Consider the following 19,723-nt stretch of genomic DNA (forward strand, 5'->3'; position numbering starts at 1 on the left):
TAAACTAGTTTTCTTGTCATTTTTGCGTTCTTCTCCTTTCATATCTTATATCGACTTAGCATGTGTGTTGTGTAGTTCTTGTTATCATTGAAACACAATGATAGTGGTAAGTACTGCCCTATTTATCAGTTATTAAGCTCTTGTTATAATTGAAACACAAGATAGAATAGATAATGCTCGTTACTTACCTCTAATTAATATAAGATAATATGTTTTTTTAAATCTATATCAGAGAAATTGTAGATAGTTCAAAGCAGAATTATAATAAAGCAGAATGCAGAAAGAAAATATTCAAACCTACACAAAACTTCGAGACACTCAATAAATTTCATGAATTCGAATGATAATGTTTCATATATTAGCTAAAAGATTAATCATTTTTCCTACATTTAAATTAAATCCTCATTTTAGCTAATTAATGAACGCGTCTGGTGCGTGGTCTCGACCAAGGTTATGCACAAGCTCTATATTATATACTGAGATGTATAATGCGTGATGCTATTTTTAGTCTTCGTTTTGTACGGTATGCATTATACTTTAGTAATAAGATTAATCTCTTTTTTTTTTCCCAAAATACAGGGAAATTGTGATTTTGGCATATATATTTATTTCTTTTCAATTTTGGTATATGTATTATTAAATTTCAATTTAAGTCATTTCATTATCTTTTTAAAAAAGTTTAATCATTTTCGGACGTGCAGGCGCTAATGTGGAGTCGATGCAGTGTAACATACATGGCGACGACATAGTGTTGATGTGACTGCAGACATCGCATTGCCAAAAATTGAAATACACAACACTACAACTAAAATTTAGAACACAGATGACCAAGAATACAATGAAACAAGATCGAAATTACAATCTACCAAAAAGATTATAATATGAATAATACAAAATGAAATGCGGATAACATAATGAACCTATGTCAATTAAAAACATTATATGTATATCTGAAAATAAATATGTAAAACCGTTAGCAGAAATACATATTATACGCTTCTAAATAAGAATGAAGATAAGTAAAGGAATGGTAATTAATTAAAGGTGACATGAAGGGCCTTCCTCACATGAATTCACGTGTTATGCTTTATTAATCTTAAATAAACAATGATTAACGACGATATGGGCACAACGTTCCGATGCTAAAGTCCAATAGAGATGGGCCCTTTCCCTGCAATAATTACCATTTTCCGATTAAATTAATCTTGATTTGTGCCCAAATATTAAACAAATCGATTCTCGCTTTTTTTAGGACAAAGAACCAAATATTTTGGAAAACGACAAATTAAATACTTTAATCAAAATAAAATAAAATAAAATAAAGGTATATTATCAAAAAATAAATAAAAATTGGAGTGGAGGCAAGAACGTGAAAATTACAACACTAGCATAAATGATCAAACTATATTGCTTATGAATAAGGTCAAACTAACCCTTTGCCAATTTATTTACACAGTTATCATATGATACCAAGTCTAAATATTAATTATAAAACAATCTCTAAATAAATTAGAGATAAAATTTTGAAACTAATATATTTATTAGAATTCTTTGTCCGCAACCGTTCTCCATGCATGCTTTTGTCCTCCTCCACCTTTACTTTTGTTACAAGTGTTGTCACCCCACCATTTGCAGATTTTTCACTTTGTTACAAGTGTTTGTCACCCCACCATTTGCAGAACTTTTTGTTTTTGTGAGGATTGGTTTAGATAATTTCCTAGTATTGGTCTTCCCTTGAAGCCCATTTTTTTTCAGCTTAAATATATGAGCATGTTTTTAGAAAAATAGTTGGTTATTTTAAAGAGTTATTGTAAGTTGGAATCAGTTTATTATATATATATGGGGCTCAGGAAATTAGTTTTAAAAATTATTCAAAGCTATATTACGTAGCACATGAAGCAAATGATTTGACTACAAATTCCATTGCCATTCTCAATTGTTAATTAAAAGAATATCAAACATATTCCAAAACCACAAGAGAATTCAAAAAAACAAAAAAATAAGCTCATCAATAATAAAATTTCAAAGTTGAGAATTGATGTACGAACAAAAATAATATCATGAAACATTTTGAAACATCGGAAAAACATACATACACGGACTCGATTTATGTTACACGGGGTGTTTTGCTCTCCACTTAATTTAATACAGGATGATCATCGGATGGATATCATATTCGAATATTTTGTTGTGGTATCTTACATGCACGTTCCTTAAAACCTAATCCAATTGCCTTTGTTTAAAGTATATCAACAAATTAATAATACATCATCTAGTATAAAAGCTATTTTAAATTATAATGCATCGGCATCGTTTTTCGTACGCAAATCATAATTATTTCAAAGATTTAACTCAATATAAATATAGTCGAGAAAAAAATAAGAACTTGCCAAATATTTCAAATTTCAGTATAATGCTTATAAAGTTTCATGTTATAAAATTTAAGTCGCATTTTTTACAAACTTTCCAGGCAGATTATTGAAGTTGGATCCTGGTCCATGGTTATTTGATCATAAGAATATTTAAATTGGGTAGACCAAAAACTTAATCAGCCCAGTTGAGAATAATTATGTACAGAACCGGAGGGATCCCTAAGGACCAATATTAATTAAACCGCAACATTTTTTTCACCAAAAAACAACCAATTTTCGCATACTGTTATGTATAATATTCCATATTTTTGGATAATTTAATTATAAATAAATGGATCTCAAATCTCTTAACTTCAATTTCAAATCCTTAGTTAAATAAATAATTTCAAATTTATTTTTTAAAATCCACTTATTAAATAAAATATTTTAATCCAAATACATATAATTATATAATATGACTTCACGTTTTAAACTATAGTAAAGAAAAATATTAAAAAAAATCCAACTACTACATTTATATATATATATAACAGGGCAACGAGATTCCTCACGCCATTCTTATCGACAATATTTAGAATCAACTTTTATATGTACAAAGTTGCATGTAAAATAATGAAGATTGCTTTCCATAAAAATAATTTATTACTTAAAGAATCAAGTGGGCAAGTAGTAGAAATCTTGAAGGGCAATAAACTAGCCATGATATTTAAATATTACAGAAAAAAAATTATATTATATTATATTATCCAAAGTCGAGAACAATTTTTTGCGATTTCTATGTTGTTTCTTGCCCTTCATTGAGGTGTTTAATGTAATTTTACTGTCAAATGCAGAACATTATGTTTTATTAATTCAAAATACCCATTTTTCGAGCAACAAATATAAATTCATGATATCGATATCATTGCAAGGGAAACTTATTCATATTCTTTTTAATTGAGTTTTCCTCCAAACTTTAGATGTATCATATATTATGCTATATTATTAATTATAAAAGATCATCTATTGTGCACATGACCGGCGTGTGCACATAGAGTCGTTGGATCATGAAGTCCGGATTATACAATGATGTTTTTCTTGAACATTAATTCTCTCTTCATGATATTATATATTAACGTATATTGATATGATTGATAGGATAAATGAGTGATTTTTAATTGTTTGAACAAATTTAAGTTTTAATTTTAATTGTTATTTTTGCCCTTATTTAAAAAAAAATTATTTTTATTTTTCACTCTTTTCTCCTCTCACTTGTCCACCGTCCACACTTTTTTCGTCTTCTACCCCACGGCCCCGCCCTCGTCAGTAGTCACTCTCCAGCTCCAAATATTTCTTTCGAAACCTTTAGTTAATTCCTAGAGATATTATCACATCTCTACAATTTTGTGAGATTCTTCATGGAATAAAATAATTTGTTTTTAATAATAAAAAAAAACAGAGAAAGAAATGGAAGACGATGGTTGTAGCTTACACGGTGACCCACCTGATTCTTATAGCCCTAATCATTTAAGGAAAAATTGCATATCAGAAAACAGTGTTTCTAAGGTTTTTCCCTTCATTTCACGCTAATATACACTTGTAGATGAATAATCACATCATGATAATCTAATGAAAAATGGTGTTTACGTCGGACTTAAAGGATTGAGTTGGGGCTGAACATGGGATAAAGCAAGATACTTTAATCAATCGTACGGAGAACTGCCAAATGCTATAATATTTATATAGTTTTGCATAATAATTAAAATCATATATATCCCACCAATAAAGCCTCATGGCACGCCAATTCGATTCGTGCACTTAAATGATATCGTGTCTAAAATAATATTTTTCTTTAAATATTTATATAACTTTTAAGTAATAGGATTTTAAATGTTCCCGTTTGGATAAAACATTTACGTGGATTGTAACCGGATTTAAATAGAAACGAAGAAAAATATAAGAAAAGGATATTTGAAAAGTTCAAGTACGTAGTTAGATTCATGGATCGTCCACGCATGGCTTCGCAATTTCACATATCATTTGCACTGCCCACCAAACACCAACAAGTAACACTATTCCCTCAAATAGGTATACTCCATTTGGAAGGCCACCCAGATGAGATATTTTTCAAGATCTAATTTTTTGTTCACGTATGCTTCTACTTGCACGTCCGCTTAGTCTTGCTCTGGGATAGGTGCCGACTTTTGATCAACAGTCTTTCGATTTCGATTGTATAGCTAGCCTGCGTTTACGCGGTGCTCTTTCTTTTTTTACTGATTGTACAGCCCGGAGTTTATATATGTGTTTCAACCATTATATTTACCAATACGAAACAAAAGATGCATCAAAATTCAAACATTTTTTGTGCCACACTAATTATAGGCATGATCAACTTAGGATGTATAGACAATGAAATGTGAAAGAAGATTAACTTTGTATACCACTTTGGACTGTCATGGTTGTGTATCTTTGTGTTGAATTGCGGATACCACGAGGCATCAGAAAACATCTCTTATTGTTCTATCAAGGCAACGATATACCATAATCGTCTGCACCAGGATTGACTCACAAACTTCTATTCGCCTGCACCAAAATATGCTTAAGCTCGTTGGCCATTTCTTGAAACGAGCCTGGTTTTTGAATAACACCGTTCATACCAATCTGGCAACATTTATCCATCATTTCTCCAACGTCACTTGCTGTCAAGGCGATGATCAATGGCCAGCTACGGCTACGAAATTTACGAATCCTCATAGTAACTTCAAAGCCATCTAAATCCGGTAGTTCAAGATCAAGGAGCACTATTTGACAGGAAGATATAGAAGGTCCAAGAGCACTGAGGCATTCGTATCCCGATGAAACAGCAGAAACCGTGCATCCCAATTTCTCCAGCAATTTACGTGTCACTGCTCGATTTACGTCATCCGCATCAGCTAAAAGAATTTTCAATCCTCTAAAAAGGGTGTTCGAATGGACTCGATCTGAAGATTCACCGTGTTCTAATAGGCCTGTTACAGCGGAAGACCGGACTTGAAACCGTAAGCCAAGAGCCATGCCTTCATCAAAACCTTCAGGATTTGATATGACCCAGATATCTCCTTGCATTAACTGCCAATAAACAAGTAAGCAAATTCAGTTAGTTGCCGAACTTTTTGAATCAGCTCAAATATATCCGATTCATATCCAAATTATTTAAGCTGAGCTTCATTTTTTAATACATTTAAGTTCGAATTTTGGCATTACTTATTTTGTTCGATCGAAATTTAATCGAGGTCATTAGCTTGAGCCATACTTCGAGCAAATTTTGATAATTAAACTCAAAATAAATTGAACTCAAACTTCAAACTGAACTCAAGTCCAAAATAATTTGTTTTTAAAGTTTTCAGTTGAGTTTCAAGTCAGTTTAATGAACTTTGAGTTCAAAATTTAAGTCGAATATAAAAATATGAATAGTGATCAACTAGATTCAATTCGTTTGTACCATATCAAACACGTTAACTCTGGGTTGTGTCTTTGTGTTGCAAAGGCAAGAATATATCCCATGTCTATAAAATATTCGTCATCAATCAAACCCATACCTGAACTAGTTTCCTGCAAGCGCTAAAGCTCATTCCTCCCTCCTCTCCATCATAGTATCTCTGGTAACCATGTGGAATCACAGGAAGCGTGTTGTCCTCTGACCGGGAGCTGATATGATGAATCCCAATTTCAAGCATTATATTAACATAGCCATCAGACGAGTTAGTTTGTCCCTGGCCTCTTTTTCGCTCCTTCCATCCCTGACTGCCACTGACTGGATATACCCGTAACATAAGCGAACCTCCTCGTTTATTTCCCTTCAACAGACTCCGAACCATATGCAAAACGACCTGAAATACTCGACGCTCGTCGCCCAATACATGATTTGGCAATGACTTATCGATTTCGATCACAAATTCGTAACCCCTATAAACACAAAGGCATTTGGAGAGGCAAGAAGCTTCTTTTATCATAGAATGCAATGGAAAAGGCCTCATTTGCAAAGGGGATTTTCCATTATCTTCGGCCGAAGTATCCACCACATCAGTTACTAAGGCTGAGAGAATATTGCTCGTCTTAGCCATGGTATTGACAAGAAGCTGTTGTTGGGTACTTAGTTTTTCGTCTTGTAAAATGGAAAGAAGTCCAAGAATTGAATGCATTGGACTTCTTAATCCTTTACTCATTACCATTTGAAACGAATTTCGGGCTTGACTGGCCATTAATGCATCTTGTTTCGCTTGTTGTAGTGCACGATTTTGGTCCACTAATTTGTCTCTCATAAGTTGAGATTCTTCGAGAAGTGAAGCATGAGAAAGAGCAACAGCGACCTGGTCAGCTACAACCTCGACTATCTCAAGTTCCTCATTGCTCCAAGATCGACCCTGCTCCTCAGGAAGAACCAAAACAAGAATTGCATAGCATGCCGGAATCATCTCTGGGGTGCCACCTTTGAAATTGGAAACCTTAAGCATCGGCATTCGAATTGCAGCCACGGCACCAGGCTCATCAGTTCCTCCACTGCTTGCCACAGCAAGAACCGACATAGGATTCAGTATTTTCACTCCATCGCTTCCCTTGATCTTTCTCACATCTGGATCACTGGTTGGGACAGGCGAGTTTCCCATAATTGAAAAGTTTCCTCCTTTCAATTCATGCGTAAGATTAACTTCCGTTCTACCTGCATCTGGCATCCAAATAGCACAATTCTGCAAATCCAATGTCTTTGACAGCTCAACCAAAGTTGAGTACAATATCGTGTGCCGATCAAGAGATTTTCGAATTTCTTGAGTTAACATCCTTACATGCCAGCTTGCTTCTTTCTGCTTCTTAATAATTCCTACCTCCCGATCAAGATCCCATGTCTTCTTCTTCAACATATGCTCTCTCACCTTGATTTTGAGCAACAAGGGAATAAGGGTGACGAGGGTTATGGCAGTGGCAAATGAAACTAAAGCTGTCAGGAATTTGAAAATTGTGAGAGCGAGCATCAGCTGAAAGGGGTGAGGACCGTAAGTCCATCCGTTTAGCAAATGAGTCATGCCACAGAGGACAATGAAGGATATGAACTGGAAAAGCACCCATTTAAATGGAACATTCGAACAACTAACAAAACAAAGTAGCTCTATCGGAATGGAAAAGTAGGCCACTGCGATGAAAAAATCGCTAACTTTTTGGCAATCCAACAAAGTCTCGATGCTCCAAGATCCCTCGTCATCACAGTTGCAAAGGGAGAATCCATTTTCAGCAGCAGCTACCAAAATAAATATGGATAAAATCAAGAAACCAGACGTCTTTAACATGGCATCCAAGGCATAGATAAGCTAATCTATTTTTTCCAGTTCATTGAATTTTATCCAATTTTGTCTCCAATGCAGCTCAATGCACAGGTGCAAGATTGACCAATTCTATCACGAAGAGCAGCTAGCTTTCATTTTCCTGCCGGCAGATGTTTAATCAAATCAAAACCCATCAAATAACTATATAATCCTTGCTTCATAATACCAGATATAAAATTGGGCGTTCATTGAATAAAAAATCAAACATAAGAATAAATAAACATATGATATTGAGCAATTTTGATATGCAATTTACTAATCGTGTTTATTTATGTACTTATTGATATAACAATAACCTATTGGACATAATTAAACATATATACCCGCCACCAGTGAGGTGGGCATGCTCGGCGGGCACCATGTCAAAAATTGTGATATTGAGTTATACATCCATTGCCCATACTTAGGTACATATTAGGAAGAAAGGAACGTCAGACCCAAGAAAAAAAATCCATTTAAATATACTCAAATGGGTGCTTTTCACAGCTGTGGTAGAGTTCATTATGCAACAAATTCCCACTATGCTTAATTTAACAATATAAAACAGAAAAACTTTCCAAAAGACCAGACTTTAAACACAGACAATGGAACCAGTAAAATCAAAACTATGCAATTACACTCTGAACATTGAAAAGAAACGAAAAAGAACCCAAAAAAGAGATTTTTTGTAACCTGATGAAATGTAGGTTACCAAACCTCAGATCGAAAATCTCTGCCTTTCATGCAGATAAACTTTCCATCATCCGCTGATCTGGAGACTACATTGATATCATCGGCCAATGCAAAAGTTCAATCCACTGCTCCAAGACACCAAAAGCCAGTGATAAACCCATTAACGAATCCCCCACCAAAACCGAAAAAAAAGGAAGAAGAAGAAGAAGAAGAAGAAGAAGAAGAAGAAACAGAAATGAAAAAAAGCCAAGAAATTTAAACGTCTTCCTAGACCAAACTTTGGTTCGTTGAATAAACACGGTCGTTACTCTTTTTTTCTAAACAAAAGCAAATGAAATCAAGCTTCAACACCTATAAATACATATGGATCACTAGACAGCTTTTACAACCAATAACTCAAATGGGCTCTAGCGAAAAAGTATCTTCGTTTAATTTCCATAAAAATCAGTTCCCACCAAACTACTATTCGTGATATAGTTTGTCAAACAGGGAGACAAGGAAAAAAATTCAATCTCGGAAAGTTTTAGAGAAGGAATATGTGTGTTATATAGATTTAAAAAATAAGGGATAGATCAGCGAGTGCTGCTGTTTGCATTGCGAAAATAGAAAGAAAGCAAGGCAGGTTCAATGGTTGAATTATAAATTATTATATGAATGAATAAAATCAAGAAAGAAATGTAGGGAAAGAGGAGAAATCTCGCAGTGGGTGGGTGGGGTTGAATATGGGACCCACAATGGTTTACATGAAGAGAACTTAGACGCACTTTTGATAGAAAACGTCAGCCAATCAAACCCTCTCTCGCCCATTAAAAAAGTGACATTTATTTGCATTTATATTTATTTATTGCAATCACTCATATCCACGAATGATATAACCAATACTTTTTGGTGTTATTACTTCATTTTTATATAAAAGTTTTTAGTTAAAAATTAACAATTTAAAGAAAATTTTTACTCCCTAATTAAAAAAAAAATACTGAAATAGAATACTTTTTAAAAAAAAATTTCAAAATTATGTTGAGCAATTAATTAAATCTAAAAAAATTATTTTGCATGCAAACCATTGACTAATCATTTCGAAAAAATTAATTGGGTTATGTCCGTTTAGATCTACATGATAAATACATACATAGAATTTCGGAATGAAAATGAATTTTGGAAAAAACAAGAGTTTTAATATCAAATGTCATTTGTGTTTTGTACATGAGTTCTAAATAAAATAAAATATATGTACAAGCAATGATCACGACAAACTCTTCGTTTTCCTATAATTTCAGATACCCTTTATTTTGGGCGACAATGATTCACCTTAACCCCCTTAATTTAATTTTTTTTAATACAGATTTAATTACTCGTTATAATTTTTATTTTAAAAAAAACGTGATAGATATTTATGTATAAAATAAATTTCTAACATTTGCAAAAAGCCGCCAGCAGTATCTTGTATTGTAATGGAGCTTTAACCAGATTTTATTCAATAATAATTAATGTAGGATTAAAGAAATTCAAATGGGGAGATATTTTATATTTGACTTTGATAATTATCATACCCCCTTTTTTACGAATGAATGAATCAAGACTTATTCAAAAACCATATGTCACACTCATTTATGTCGCACTAAAATCTCAAGTTGGGACGAGATTTCAATTTTTTAAAAATATCATTTTTTCACAATTGGTCTTGCTTTAAATTTTGTAACTTTTGTCATGAAAGCATAATTTTATATAAATCCATTAAATTGTTTTAACTAAAATATGGGAGAGAGCAAAGTTTTATATTATGATCATAATATGTATAATAATTTATTGTTTTATATTTTTAAGTACATGCAAGCTATGTTTTAAGACAAATATTTTTTTATAATAGGTCCAGCAACCGAGTCTGCACCCTCCGTAAGATTTTATGTCTATACATAAAATTGGAAAGTAAAAAAGAAAAAATGTAGAGTGGCCCGTAAATAAGCTCTAGACCCTGCCCATTAAAATGGAGATTATTATTTTATTTTTTTATTTTCACTTGTGAAATATCTTGACTCACTAATTAAAGCATCTTGATTGCAAGATTGGGTGAATTATTTATTTATTTGATTTATTCGTATAATTTTTATATTATTGAATTAAATGTTTAATTTAATAATATAATCAAGCCTAAATAGTGAATTACGTAATCAAGTTGAGCTTGAGTATTCAATAAGGATAATTTAATGGAGGATGATGCTATCTATCAATGTGTAATTGCTTTATATCTTTATTCCTTAAAAATCTTCTGACGACTGAAAGAATTGGACTCAAAGAAACAATATAATTCAAATAATGATTTTCCATTTTACAATCACTCAAAGTGTGTGTGTGTGTTTATATATNTATATATATAGTCACGTGGCATTTGAACTATATAATACACAATAATTCAATCGAATTTTAATTTTAAAAAAATTTTGAAATTCTTAATGAATTTTTAGTGGCAAGTGCTATCGCAAAGAAAATGACATACTTGAGCTTAGCGCATTTTGCAAAGAATGATTTTTTTAATTACCTACACTAGAGTGGGAGACTTGAACTCGAGTCATCACAAAAAGAAAAAGATGGGATACGAATTGAGCTATAAGTTCGGTCTCTTTTAATATTTTTTTAAAGCTATGATTAGGCCCATAAAGCAATTGCTTATAAGATATGATTCTATTTCAAATTAAATCCAAGGCAGCTGATCAACATTGATGAATCTCTAGGATACGTATCAATGTAATTTATTGTATTTAATTCAAAATCATAAAATTCAAAACTATGGGTTTGAAAATGGGACGGATAATTCTTTTGAATATATCACATCATTAATTTGTATGGAGTAATATAGTTTTTCACGTTTTTTTCACTCCACATATCACAGTCACCTCTTTTTCCGAACACGACAACCTCATCGCAACTTGTCTTTTGATCCACTAACACCGAAAATCTAGAGATAACTCCTATATATTCAAGAGCTAGCTTGCTCTCGTGATGTACCACTTTGTCCCACAAGTTCAAAAGATGAGTCCCACCCACGTAGCCGCTTTAGTGATGTACCACTTTTCTCCACAAGTTCAAGATGTGACTTCCATCCATGTAGCACTTTGCTCTGCATAACATTTATTTTTTGGTGTTCCTGCTGTGACCGTCGCTGATATCATTCTGTCACGTTTCAGACCTAGGCCCGCGACTGAGCGATTACACAATAGACTCTTATAGAAACTATTTTGTATTCGTCATCATTTTATGAAAATGGTTTACCTATAAGTTGTTATATGAGTATATATAAGCTATTATAAAACATTTTAAATTTTCATTTTCAACCAATGTGAGACAAGATATCACATATAATGAATTATTAATTGTCAAAGTTGTTTTTAAAAAGAAAAATAATGATCAACCACAAATGGAATATCGATTGGTTTTTTAAAATTTAATTGACACGTAAAGATTTATTATAATATTAACTATATATTATATGATGGAGTGATCTTGAATATTTGTGAGATTGGATATTTTTCCTTGACAATTAATTAAGTATTATAAACTTCCTTTTCAATGCATTCAACAAGAAATTGCCATCGTTCTAGAAACCGAGAATTGTTGTTTGTTCATAAAGAGCGTCATGGTCCGACATATAAATTTGGACAGAATTAAAAAATTAACTATGAAACATCACCTTTAGTTCAAATTTTGTAAGTTTCTCAACTGTTAATCTAGACATATATTCAGTCAAAGGACTTGTAAATAGAGATTGGGGAAAAATTTTTTTTTATAAATACAAAAATTTAATTTTCATTTTGAATGAAACGATGTGTATATTGTGCGTTATTTGATCTGAAGTTGACTACTTTTATGATCCACGATGGTAAGTAGTCACATTCAACTTAGTGTTAGCAAAAGCCACTAACCATGCAAATGGTACACATATTCAGATATTCATATTCTCACTACAACTTCTGAAAATTACGCAACATTTCAAGAGACTTACATTTTGTTTAAGAGTAGGTCTCTTGTGAGACGGTCTTACGAATCCTTATCTGTGAGACGGGTCAAACCTATCGATATTCACAATAAAAAGTAATATTCTTAGCATAAAAAGTAATATTTTTTCATAGATGACCCAAATAAGATATTCGTCTCACAAAATACGACCCGTGAGACCGTCTCACACAAGTTTTTGCCTTTGTTAATGGCAATTAAATTTTTTTATGATGACGAAATTCACAATCGCAAAACTTACCATTTTATTTTACTTTGACGTTGGTTCAAGTTCAAAAAATTCCACCAAGAAATTGTACATAGAGAACAGAAGCCATCCTATTTATTTTAGTTTCCTCTATTAAATATTTTTTAGAGCTAAAAAAGGTCTCATTCATGAAATTCTTGATAAAAAGGATACCCAAATTTTTTTTGACAGATTATCTTCAATTTGGAAAAAAAATTGGATTAAACGAATATGTACATAAAAATTTGGATTATGATAGATTTTTTTTCCTCTCACTCACATATTATAATGAGCTTCTTCTTCTATTATTTTCTGAGCTCCAATACTAAAATATTGTATCTGAAGGTAAATAATACACATAGTTCAATAAATTTTAGAAATTAAAATACATATAATTAGTTACATAAGAAAATAAAATTAATAGTAAATTATGAAATAGAAAATCTCATGTGTCCTCTTAAAGCAATAATTATGAGCTGGGTTTTTTTTACGACAAATTTTAATTCTAAGCTTTCTCTTGGACCAGCCCATTAACTTGTTCGAATTAATTTGGATCACTCATTATTTGTTATTAATTTCGCACGACAGAAATTACGTATTCTTTTTCATCCATTCAATGGTCTTTGTTTTCAAAGGTAGTACCTAATTAATTATTTGGAATTTGCATTTTTTAATCGCTAGAATTAATATATTTTTTTCTAATTCCCTAGCCGTTGGAGTTCCTATACATATGTTAATTGTATTTATTAACATAATAGGAAAGTTGTTTGAGAAAGTCTTAGTGAGAGAATCGTATAACATTCAAATTAATAAAACAAGACCTTGTATTTTTTGGAGTTTTGATTTTTAATCATGTTGCATCGAGGTATCATCTCTGCAGGTTGACGAAAATAATGCTCTTAGTACTCCGACATATACCTAAATTTAGACATTTATATATTGTTATACTCCACGACCTCAATCAAATTCTTACATAAAGTTTCGGAAGAAATTATCGAAAAAGTTGTGGCTGATTTTTCATGGAAAAGGATTTCATATCACAAGATGATAACACATAAATATTGAAACATTAATTATAATAAATAGACTACGTACATTATTTAATAGTGATTCGATAGATTTTCTAGAAAATTAGTTTTAACCATTCTAAAATACAAATAAAACGGAGATATTAGAAATGCCACGATCATACAAAGTTCACAAATAATGGAATTCAAGTAAAAACATAAAATCCTGTCAATGCCATTTAAATCGTTTACCATGTATACAATTGGCGTTGTGAACATATATTTATCGTCTATAATATATGATTCTGCTTGGTTGGGAGGATAAGACTTCCTTGTTTCTACAATCTTATTATGAATAATAATTCTAATCCAGCCCTAAAATTACCAGAGATCCTTATTTTTCAAGCATTATTATTTTATCCAAATATATTGATTCATCTTCGTTATAGATTATAATTATAGTTTAGCAAAGTAAGTAATAACATCTGCATATATATTATCATTATATGAACACAGGGTAATTTTGATCAAGTAGCTCCAAATGTTTGTATCAATACGTCCTTCATTAAATTCAAAAAATGATAAATATAATATGAACTCGCTATTTTACACCATGGGTACGTAGCCGATCGCGAATTTATTTTGTCGAATTTAAAGGCATGAAAACTTGATAGATCACAGATCGTGACCCAATCGGAGCTCCAAATCCACTTCATTTCCATCCAAGATCCTATCTCTATAACCCTCTTCCTCATCCACAAGTGGGGGCAATCCGATTCTCATACTTAAGTTTACCTTCATATAATCGATGAATTGCTCTTCTGGCCTCCAAACAGGAATAATATTTCTTTGATAATTTTGAGTTAGAATACTAGGGTTTGATGATGGCAAGTACACTTGATAACTCACCTGGTGCCCTTCATGACCTGATGAAACATGAGAAAAACACCTCGAATTCAAGTATTTTTCGACTGGTTTGATGCTTTGATTTGAGGGTTCCTCTCCTTTTCTTTTCTTGACTTTGGCTTTGTCTTTCCTATGTATGTTCATGTGCCCTCCTAAAGCTTGCGCGTTAGTGAAGCCCCGTTTACAGAAAGTGCACTCATACGCTCTTCCAACGCCGGTGTTGTCTTCATTAATTAATTTCTCCGATTGATGATCAGTTTCTGCACTTGGAATTACATCGCAGTTGATGTGTTTCCAGGCCTCCATCAGCTCACACTTTCGGAAATTTTTTTGGAGAGATTCTTGATTGGAAAAAATATATGTAGGCTCTTTGGGAAACAATAATCTCGGGAGCTAGGGTTGGGATCGGGAGAGAAATTAAACTCAAGACTAAGCTCTTGATCTTGACTCTTGTTCTATTTATTTATTTATTTATTTTGTGATAAAGTTTTTTATTATTTTATTTTCTGTGATATATTTCTTGGTTTTATTGTTTTAGCCGGCTTCAAATGTCTGGTGATTTTTTTTATTAAAGTCTTTGGTGTCTCCTCTCCTTCATCATCAAACAGGCACAGGCATGAACTTAGTCTTTTCGAATTTAGGATTATCAACAGTCACCTTTCAGATTTTTTTATATCTATTTAAACAATTCTTTTTTAAAACTTTATGATGAATNTCTTATCTATGATGAAACATATATTAAGGTAAAAAAATACTTGTGAGAATTCAAATTTTGGTGTTGTATTGTTATTAAATTACTCGAATTATATTATTTTTTATATTAACTGAGAGTTTAAATTTTGGTGGTATATTGTTATTGTTATTATTATTAAATTACTCAAACATACATTTTTTTTTACGAAATTTTACAATTTAGTTGTTCAACTTCTGAATTTTTTTCACCACTTTTGATTTAATCCGATAACTTAATTCATATGTTACAACAAATATATCATATATGATTATTTCTCAATACACTTGATTTATATCTAGGCAAGATTTAGCAGGTGTAGAACCTTATTGAGTATATAATATTTTAGGAACATTTAATTTCAGCAGAATTAAGAAAAATATTTTTTCGTATTTATGAAAAGTTTTATTTATATAATTATTTTTAATTGAACAAAATTAAAAGATATATTTTTCTTACACATCAAATATTTTTCTTGTTATTGGAAAAGGACATCCGTAAAAAAATCAGACAATTTCTACGTGCAGCAATAATTTTTCCTTTATCAAATTAGGATAGATTTTCATGTAATTTTCGGTATTTCATTTAACATATAGACTTAATCATTTTGTATTTAATTTTCTGGCCCACCAAATTGAATCAAATTTCCTCGAGTTGAACTTATACTGTATATTTCCATGTAATAAGTCATAAATCCCAACATTTAGTAAATAAAAGAATAAATAGACGTAACATACATGGGTTTTTTCTCAACTTCGATTCGGCATTTAACATTTGTCCTCTTGTTAAGAGAAAAATCAATAGACGGCCAAATTACGCGTTTATCTTAACAAACGACAAAACTATGAACTTTTTCGACCATTTCTTGTGATAAAAAATTAATAAAACCGCTATTGATTTGCAAATTTTAAGCTCTTTTTAAAATTATATTAGTTGAAAAGTGCACGTAAACTTCGCATGTAAGCTACTAACGACTTGATTATTAAATTTCGTATGATCGAATCATGTTCACATTTGATAATATTTCTGATACTCACGGGAAATTTAGGGTCCGATCCAGCAAGTATCGCTAGTCCAGACGCATGTTTTGAGATTGCCCTAAGCCTGAAATCACGAATAAGACCGTTAGAAGGAGGCTAGGAGGATGTCCCGACGTAGCCCCTCCGACGCTCAAGTCAGAGACTGAGGATATGAGTGGAGAACAACTAAGGGTGCTGCTGAAAAATAATATAGTGAATGAATAAATCGTACGCTCAAACTTTGTATTTATAGAACTCTCGCTCTACCTGTATTAGGGAAGAGCCGAGAGTTTGGGCCGGATCTTGATGGGCTCATTCTTAGAATATCAATTTAAAATTAATATTCAATTTTCATATTAAGTATCTAGGTGTGAGTTTGTTCAGCATAGAATAATATAAGTACTGGGTGGTTTTAAATGTGTTCATGTTTCGTAAAGGTAATTAATTATACATATCCGAGTAATGTGAAGGATTAAATTTGTAAACGTCTTGTTTTGCAGGAATAAACTCCTATTTCAGATCTGATATAACTGATGTGGTGTTTCCTAAAACGTCTTTGTAAATGAGTAAAATTCATATATAATTTTATTTTTGTTTATCTATACGTGTAAGCTAATGTAATCATATTTTGAATTATACAATAGACAAACCTATTGGGATTATTCATAACCTAACAATATTATACGTAAAGAGGCAAATTTAATCTTGAATTAGTTAATTCAAACCCATACATATCATGTCTAATTGATCTTACGTACGTTAATGTGAAATAGATTCTTTGACAGATGAACAACATTCTTGTAGTAATTGAAGACCAACTTTTTCAGCCTAGCTCGTCTTTGGTCAAAGCTGCTATCACAGTTGAAGAGATGGCTAGCTAGTGTGACATGACTTAATTATGCCCTATTCAATTCCATGCAATTCTCTGCTTTGGCATCTTGCAGCAGAGAATACAAAATCACTCATTTGCCTCAAGCATGGTTATATTTTAAAATATGACAATAAATCAAAGTATTTATTTCTAAGACATATCATATACCATGACTGAATAATTCTATAGTTCTAAACGGCATTCTTTACGCAAATACTAGCTAACATGTGTAGTACTGAATTAATGCAACACGTACGTGTACTGACAATGTGTCTGTTTTGATGTTAAGTCATAACATGATTCATTTTGTCCCAACAAAAATAAAACTGTGCACGGTCTCATGTTTCATGGATTTAGAAATTTTTATTAAAGGAGTAACGTAAATGGTGGTATATTAAATGGTGGAAAGAAATCTATCTTTGACATTTTTAATTAATGAGTTTGTAACTTTTTTTAACTAACCAGCAAATCGTTATTTTTTCATATACATAATAAGTTAAAACAAGAAATTAGAGGATATATATATCGGGACCAAGATCCTCTACTGTGGCATCCCACAGTAGTGGATGTTGTGTCACAAAATTTTTTTTTAAAAGCTTTTATATATATTTTTTAATTTTTTTCATTTTTCTTTTACTTTCACTCAAAATTTTCATTTTTAAATATATTTTTTTTCTCTTTTTAAAATATATTATAATTCTTTCTTTTACTTGCCACAGTAGAGGATCCTGGTCCCAATGAGTGCTTCCTATTTTGGGAAAGAAAGAAGAACAGTTCCTTCTCTTTCAATTCTCTTTAATGCTTTTTGAAACTGACCAAAACATTTCATTTCATTCTTTTCCGTTTTAGGAAATGTCATCATGCCATTTGACACCACCAACTTGTCGGGAACTTGCATGCTATCTCATTTTTGGGATTTCATCAATCCACTGGCCCATAATGCATATTAAAGTCACATATACTACAAAATAATTAGGTCTATTGAATGATTTTTTGAAAAAAAAAAAATTGACAACTATTTGATTTTTTTTTTTCGTGTTTATGACCACAATAGAGTTTGAGTTGCTCTTGGAGACTGATGCCGCACATAGAAAAATGTTTCAAATTTATTTTTTATTATAACTTTTAAACGTAACCCTTGTGTTTTCAGTATAATATTATACTCAACCATCACCTTGACTAAATTGTGTTGGTAACTAGTGCGTGCAGCATGGTTAATTACCAACGCACCACATTACTGGTGTTGGTGTACCTCGTGGGTGATGTACATGTTGGTGCGTGTGCGATATTGGAGACAGTAAACATATGAGTGATAGAAACTGATTGTAGGGTGGATGACTTGTAACTAACATCAAGGTTTCAAATTTGATACGAGATTTTAGCTTCAATATTCAATTGTAACATTTCTCTCCTACGACTAAAATTAAATAAAAAGATTTTATTATGCATATTAATATAATGTAGGCATCATTAATATCGTCTTTTTTTTAGAGCTACCTCCGAAGTTCAGGGTGAGAAATTTTTTATATAGGGCTTAATGTGATATCCCAGCTGGTACGTATGACTTCTTGTGGTTTGACATGGCATCCGATCCATATATGGACCTCAGACACGCTTGCAACGCTCATGTGTGTTTGAATAATGAAAAGAGATCTCGGTGTTTTCAGTAATATCAATTATGTTTTGGGATTAAAACAGGATATACGTACACCTCAATGTATATCCTAAAGAATTAACTTCTCCTGGTAATTTTTTAACTAGAGAGTGGCGGTAGAACTTATCTTAGCAAATGTTTCGTGATCTCTTTAGATTCGTAAAGGAAAAACAATCATAAAGCTAACAATATGCTTAAGAAATCATATGATATATCAAAGAGAATTTCTTAATTACGTGTACCCTAGTCGAAGTTCCAAATCCAGTTCCCCTTGAGAGTATTGACTAATCAATCCAATTTCCAGCTGCTCCAATATCACCAAATCTTTCTTCACAATATTTTCACAGCCTTTTTCACAAACAAATGAACCAAGATTTTCGACACTATTAAAGGCTTTCTGAGTCTCCATCTTCATCAAATCCCCTGCGCTCGGCTTCAAGTTCTCAAACAAAGCACCTTCCTCCCTCGATCTCTCGAAACTAGCATGGTTACTGTTTAAACATGAAGATAAATGGGAATATGAAGAAGGGAACGATGGAGGCAACGGAGAAGTGTAATGAGGGAATCTTGTCCAGTGAGATGACATAAAACTAGGGTCAGGATCAATATTTTGGTTAATCTTCGGTGGAGAAAATCGCCTCAATCTTGCTCTATCCCTTCTGTGAACGTTCATGTGTCCCCCTAGAGCTTGAGCAGATCTAAATTCCCTTCTGCAGAAACTGCATGAATAGCATCTTGGAGGCCATGAAAATCCAGCTCCAACTTGGTTGTCCTCTGCATTTTTATTGTTGTTTTTGAACTCGTGGAAAAAATCCCATTTTCCCTTGAACTTGTAAACGTTCATTTCTTGAATGCTTTGTGTACTATTGTTGGTCTGTTGCTGCTTTGTATTTCTGCCCAAACAGATTCTTGATCGCTCCAT

At 32.1% G+C, this 19,723-nt stretch overlaps 3 protein-coding genes across 3 annotated transcripts; all 3 read right to left on the bottom strand.

The window, feature by feature from the left end:
* Positions 1-4,653: 4,653 nt before the first annotated feature.
* LOC140969754 (protein EIN4-like) lies at positions 4,654-9,066 on the bottom strand. The gene is made up of 3 exons (XM_073431202.1): positions 8,381-9,066; positions 5,930-7,808; positions 4,654-5,459 (listed from the first exon to the last, which is right to left on the bottom strand). The coding sequence occupies exons 2-3, from the start codon at positions 7,670-7,672 to the stop codon at positions 4,917-4,919; spliced, it is 2,286 nt and encodes a 761-aa protein (XP_073287303.1). The 5' UTR covers positions 7,673-7,808; positions 8,381-9,066; the 3' UTR covers positions 4,654-4,916.
* Positions 9,067-14,296: 5,230 nt separating this feature from the next.
* LOC140969748 (uncharacterized) lies at positions 14,297-14,833 on the bottom strand. The gene has a single exon (XM_073431186.1). The coding sequence runs from the start codon at positions 14,831-14,833 to the stop codon at positions 14,297-14,299; it is 537 nt and encodes a 178-aa protein (XP_073287287.1).
* A 4,200-nt stretch (positions 14,834-19,033) lies between these two features.
* On the bottom strand, positions 19,034-19,723 carry LOC140969749 (transcriptional regulator SUPERMAN-like). The gene has a single exon (XM_073431188.1). The coding sequence runs from the start codon at positions 19,721-19,723 to the stop codon at positions 19,034-19,036; it is 690 nt and encodes a 229-aa protein (XP_073287289.1).

Source organism: Primulina huaijiensis, unplaced genomic scaffold (assembly GCF_012295235.1).
Source record: "Primulina huaijiensis isolate GDHJ02 unplaced genomic scaffold, ASM1229523v2 scaffold42729_ERROPOS115676, whole genome shotgun sequence".
Lineage (NCBI taxonomy): Eukaryota > Viridiplantae > Streptophyta > Magnoliopsida > Lamiales > Gesneriaceae > Primulina > Primulina huaijiensis.